This window comes from Osmerus mordax, chromosome 4 (assembly GCF_038355195.1).
Source record: "Osmerus mordax isolate fOsmMor3 chromosome 4, fOsmMor3.pri, whole genome shotgun sequence".
Taxonomy (NCBI): domain Eukaryota; kingdom Metazoa; phylum Chordata; class Actinopteri; order Osmeriformes; family Osmeridae; genus Osmerus; species Osmerus mordax.
In genome coordinates, this window is record NC_090053.1 from 2,921,232 (window position 1) to 2,927,766 (window position 6,535).

Sequence of the window (6,535 nt, forward strand, 5' to 3'; positions counted from 1 at the left end):
ATTAATGGACTTCCCTCCCCTGCCTAATGTTGACTGGTCTGGCCTGTCTCTCTGGCGCACACATGCAGTGAGCTCAGACAGTCAAGACGACATTTCAGGCAGATAAGAAGCTCAAGTGGCACATCTTTGAGACGAAGGTTGACACAAAATACTGTTACTTCAGAGGATGTAGCATCCACGACTGTTACAACTGTACCACCAACACGGATATCTTTCTGTCTATCAGCTCACCTTGCGGACAGCTTTTGTATCACGTATCATACCCCATAATAACCTCAGAGGTGGAGTAACCCACCCACCCCACCCCCGGTTGCCACGGAGACCGGCGCTACCAAAGAAAAACGGCTTCAAAGATCCTCAACTCATGTGAGGACCAGTCAGCTGATGTTGAGGATTCATAAAAGAAAGAGGTTGTGGACTTCCAGACGTGTCCTGGGGGGTCCTGAGGAGACGGTCTACCTGGCGGCGTGGGGGGGGACTGCATCAGAGCGAGACAGTAGAGCTCTGTATGCTTGTGTCTGGAGGTCCTGATTACTGATACAGATATTGGATGGTAGGTAGTTGGCTAGCAGTTTTTATTTTCCTAAGAACGTCATCTCCCCAACATAAATATTTGCTCCTCTAAACATGCCTTTGATCTGACGATAATCTCACGAGTCGTAAGGAGGGATGAAAACAAGCAGAATTTTCTGCTGTTATTGTCAGTCCAGGTGGACACATTCACAATGGCTGTGATTGGTTAGAGAGAAGGGACAAAGGGAGGGAGGAAAGAAGGGGGAAGGGGAGGGGAGGGGAGGGAAGGTGGGGGGAGTTATTGGGAGTTCTGTGTCTCAGCTTGCCTGCTGGTTTGCTGTCAGTAATATTAAACGACCTGACTGCAGCAGTGACAGAGTGATTATTGAGCTGCATGCTGGGATTTCTGTCCTGGTAGGAGCTTGCACGCAGAGCTGACATGACAGACCTACATCAGAAAACTGCTTATTGGAACTCGACTGGATACACACACACACACACACTCTCTTCACGTCATCATCACCTCAGCCCCTCTCCTACATCCTCCCTGTCTCCTTGTTTCCATGGAGCCACGGTAACCAGGGGTCGTGCTGTCATTTCGGCCTGTGCCCCAGCCCCACCTCCCTGCCTGCCTCTCCTGGATCATGCTGCCAGTGACCCCCGGCCTCCACCCTCGCTTTTGGTCTAGGTGGGCAGGGGACGGTAGCAACCCTCCGCTGGCCCCCAGACCCCAGTCTGTCTGCTGACAAGGCCCAGCAGACAGCTCTCCAGAGGGGCTCGAAGTGAACACGTCACCCCTCTCTCTGTCGGATCCCGCTGGAAGTTCCAGGAATGTCTTATGTCACCAGGAGCTGTTTTAGATGTTACCCTTTCGTACAGATTTGTGGCTTCAGCTCTGCTACCTCAAACACAGAGAGTTTTACCTAAATAAAAGGTCCTAACTGTGGGAGCGTGGGCCTGTCAGGGCAGGCCGGGCCTGGGGCAAGCTAGCTGAGGAGGGGACCAGGTGGTCTGGGCAGACACATGAGCTTTATCCCCTCAAACGCCTTTCCATCAATGCTATTCCCAAACAACAAGTACAATGGGAGCCTAGATGTTTGGCTCAGTGTCATTTTTCAACTGTGGAAAGGAGGGGGGGCGGGGGGGGGCGGTTGGTATATCTGAGATATGCCGAGATGTTATTTCCCAAACAGCCTGATTCAGCAAGAAACTGTCTAGAGGGGAGTTATAGCTGTATAGAGTTTCTGAAGAATCTTTTTCTCATCACTGTCACCTTCCCTCCCTCCCTCCCTCCCCCCCTCTGTCTCTCGCTCTCTTTCTCACGCGTATGCACACACACACACACACACACACAGAGAGAAACCTGGACGAGTTGAGGAGCCAGAACACAGGCTGTTGTGTCCAAAGCCAGTAGTAGTGCTGGATATGACCCTGCACCTGAATCAACAGTGTGGCTGCTCATTTCTCCCACCAGCTAGCCTCTAAAGCAGCCCTCTGCTGTTTGGCTTGGCCCTGCCGGATGCCCCTTACAGGCCACCGTAGCACAGCGTGGTGATGGATGAACCCCCCACACACACACCCCACACCCCCACACAACATTACACACACCCCTGAGCCTGGAGCAGGAGTTGTATCATGTTGGGCAGTTGCCCTAGCGACCGTGGCTAGTTGGCAGAGATGAGCTACCAGCAATGGTGGGTTATTAGTTTGCAGTGATTGCTTGCGATTAGACATTAAAATAATGACTATGCTGAACAGGCTTGGCGTCTCTCATATCACAGAAGAGAGAGCATTCATCTGTCAAACATGTAGCAGTTAGACAATAATGAGCCACCAGCTAATGTGGTCGTCTTGGGCTATGGTGGCGGAGCGCTTGATTCCGGGAGGCAGCGTTGACCCGGCCGGGGGTGGTGTTCTGGTGTGAAAGCCCTGGAGAGTCTGTGAGCAGGAAGGAGCTAGACACTAAGGCATCAGCAGACCACACGATCCTGCAGGGCGGGGGAACAAAGGAACCAGAGGTGATCACAGAACAGCATGTGTTCTGTATGTGTGCGTACAGATGTGTCCCTGTCTGTGTGTGTGTTGCTGTGTGTGTGTGTGTGTGTGTTCCTGTGTGTAGAGTGTGTGTGCGTGCGCAATAGGAGGCAGTGACAGAATAATAGTAGTGCACAGGCCTCTGCTCTCTGGGGACAGTGATATGGCTGCAGCAACAAACAAACCCCCCCCACACACACACACACATGCACACACACGCATGCACACACACACACACACACACACACAGGCAGACCACCTCTGAAACTCTACATGGACTGAAGCCTGTTTAAACAGTTCATGTCAGTTCAAAAGCATGCAAATTGTGCCGAGCATAATTCCAGTGTCATGGTGCCAATGTTTTCACACTAGATATAAAGGCCTGTTGGTTAGTGTCTCTGGCCTATGTTGTCTGCTTGGTTTGGATAGGGGCCCTGGGACCAGGGCAGTTCCAGCCAACAAGTCAATGTTCTTGGCTCTCTCACTGACATTCCAATGCTGTGGGGACACTAAGGTACCAATGTATGAAGCTATGGGGACACTAGTTCTCTAGCTAAGGTACCAATGTGGAAGGCCATGAGGACACTAGTTTGCTAGCTAAGGTACCAGGATGCCAGTGTGAGACTGTAGCCTAGCGTATCTCCCACGGTGATGTCATCCTGGAAGAGGCTGGCGTCTCCAGTAGCGAGCAGCACCGACCCACTACTGCTCTGTGACATCATGAGCTAATGATGGTGACTCACTCAAACAACATGTGTGCGTGTGTGTGTGTGTGTGTGGGCGTGTGTGTAAGACTGACCCAAGATAGAGGCTGACATCCAAGACCATGAATGGTTCACTATTCCCTTGCTGATGTCATGGTGCTGTGCTGTAACACCATAACCCCCCCACACTCACACACAAACACACACTCCGTCACGTGAAAACGATGTGCCAGTTTACCTTCTGAAGCTGTTTACCCCCTCACCATTTCCCTCTACAGGAAGCACACCCCATCCAACCCCCCCCCAAAAAAGCCCTGTGCTTGGCTGTTGAGTACCCCCCCCCATGGGCACTGTATCTGGGGCTACCTCAGGGGATGCTGATGGTGGTAATGGGTCTGGAGCAGGGGTGTTCAATCCTGGTCCTCGAGAGCCCCTGTCCTGCATGTTTTAGATGTTTCTCTGCTCCAGCACACCTGATTCAAATCAATGGTCATTACCCGGCTCCCACAGAACTTGATAACAACCCATTCATTTGAATCATGTGTGCTGGAGCAGGGCTATATTAGGGCGCCCCGGCCCCCCTAATATAATGGTAGGGGAAACACTGGATACACAGTGCCCGGTTTGCGAGATAATCGAGAGAGAGATCTCAGCTTTTACAGTTAGAAAATGAGTCCTGCATGGGTCCTGCAGTTTCCTTCCTCCTCCTAGTCCATCTCTGCCAGCTGCTATGTAGGGCATGCTGTACTAGGCTGAGCTGTTTTCAAGCTAACCTGGAGAGAAACCTCCAGACCAGGGCTGTTCAACCCCCCTGGGGGGGGCCAATTCCCCCCCCCCCCCGCAGAAGGTCAAGTTTAAAAAAAAAATATATATAGCGCCCAATCACTAAAAAATAAGTGATTTAAGGTTACCTTTCCTATAAAACAGGTCTATAGCTTGCTCTTTTATTAAACAAACTAAATGGCCTTATGTTTTTTATCTTATCTCTCCCCCCCCCCCCTTAAACTGTAAACATGGGGGAAACACTGGTATCGCTCAGGGAACCAAGGATATGCAATGTCGCGGAGGAAGAGAGGAGGAGGAGGAGGCCAGGGGAGATATTTGACTGAGTTAGACTTATAACAATGTGAACAGCCTCTATCCTAGTTGTAGAGAGTTTCTGTGACAGTGTCCAAGCTGTGCTCAGAGGGTCACCGCTGTGGGTCACGATCCAGATCTGCTGACACAACAACCTTGTCCAAGCATAGCAGACACACAGGGCCCGGCCATCAAAAGCAACTCACAGTTTGCAACAGTTTGGACATTTTTGCCTTCATGAATAGGGGATATGGGAAGCATTTGTTGTGTGCTCTTCAAAGGGTGGCTTGAATAGGACCAGGACAGAACAAAAGGGCTATGGTTCAAACTGAATGCCACAAAGACCTCAGGCCTCTCGGCCATTGTCCTTGTCCCCCAGTGTACATGCCAATGTATGCAACCTCCCTCCCCCCTCCAGTTTGCATGCCGCTGAGTGAGAGAGTGAGAAGGGAGAGAGAGGGAAGGAGGCAGGGAAGGAGGGATGTGAGAGAAAGAGGGAGAGCTGGTGTTTGTTCCAGCCACCTGCCAGAACCCTTGACTTGTTTCAGGTCCTGGTTATGTCAGTTCCCAGCAGTGCACAGGTGCTTCCATCTCCTCTGTGTTTGAAGTGGATCACAGAGACCTTTGATGTCGTCTCCCCCCCCCCCCCCCCCGGCCCCAAAAAAAAAAAAAAAAAAAAAACCTCCACCCTCTTACTGCCATCTTCACCATGCCCCACAGCGCCCTATCCTTTCCTCCGATGGCGACCTTCATCTCCACCCATCCAAGCGTTCTTCAACAGAGCGGATTGTAGTTTTAAATGTCTCTGGAGTTGTTTTGAAGTACTCGCGCGCATGCCTATAGAGCGAACCCCTAATACGAAATCATCGTTTAACGAATCGACGTTTCTGTATGTTTACACGGAGACGATAGCGGTGTCGTTTTCAAATGTTTGCGTTTTCTTGGCCCAACACGCCATGTCGTGTAAACGAACCGCCAAACCGCATAAAATGTTTTCAGTTTTTTGTTGAAAACTTTGTCGTGTAAACGCCAACATTCCGCCTCTCATTCATTTCCAAAGACAGGCCCCGCAAGGCAGAGAGTGGGATAGCTGTCGACGCGAGTCAGGCGAATAAGTCTAGCAAGAGAAGCAAACCATATTTGATGCGTTCATTCAGGGATGAGCAACATCAGTATGTAGCCAGTCACAACGAAACAAGCCAGCATGACACACCTAGAACAACAAAGAAGTATATGCAAGAATGCTATTCCAAGCTTCATACAGCCGGGCTCGAATTTAGACCCCCGGCACCCCACCAACCAATGGGCCGCAGCAGAGCCACGTAAAGACACTTACAGAGACTCGACATGGCTCTGGGTTGCAACTTTCCATGAAAATTGATTCTGTGAATTTAAAAGTTCCATGAGCTTGCATTGGAAACGAGAATTCTCACAGGAAACGCCACATCATCAACTCATGTCTGGGTTTGATCTCCCATTGCTTGACTAATACAAACTTAATCAACTCACTCTGCCAATTAGATTAGACAATGGGCAAAAAACGGAACCCTATACAGAGTTAGTCTGTCTCATCCCTTAATGGTTGAGATCCCTTTGAGGCGAAACAGTGAGAGGTGCTCTTCTTTGAAAGTCTTGGCAGGGAGAAGGCCTAATCAAGTCTCGCTAATAGAAACCACTTTGCTCATTTATTTATCAAGACTGGGGACACTTTAATACTGATTAATGGATATGGACCACTGGGTAATTCCACTAGTGTGCGCGCACACACACACACACACACACACACACACACAACAAACACACACAGGATCTCAAAGCTGGAGACATTTCCATGAGTAAGCACTCGATTGATCATTGATCAGCTAGACATAGTGGCATATTTATGGGCATCAAATGAGCCACGGATCCTTCTGGCGTGTGTTTGTGGAAGAGCTCTTTGAAAAAGCAGATTGAGTGAGGCTCTGCTCCTTTTGTTGATAAATAGTGTGACAGCCTGATGAGCCGTAAGGATCAGAGTTCAGTCGAGTTTACCTGTCTCTCGATCTAAGTTCTTAGTGACTCAACTCCAGCAGCATAGGCTGTTGAGGCAGGCGGTGCAAGTTTCAGCTGTGTGTGTGTGTGTGTCTGTGAGGTAGGCTAGTCTAGGGCTTGTGTGTTAATGCTGGGTGTATGTGTGCAACGCAAGTGTGTTTGAAGTCAGTCTGATG

General features: G+C 50.0%; 1 protein-coding gene across 1 annotated transcript in view; it reads left to right on the top strand.

The window, feature by feature from the left end:
* The window catches only part of LOC136941568 (SLIT-ROBO Rho GTPase-activating protein 1-like), a 34,379-nt gene extending 33,080 nt beyond the window's left edge, over positions 1 to 1,299 (top strand). The window contains 1 exon segment of the mRNA XM_067234107.1: positions 1,202 to 1,299. Coding sequence (XP_067090208.1) covers positions 1,202 to 1,299 — 98 coding nt within the window.
* Positions 1,300 to 6,535: the final 5,236 nt, after the last annotated feature.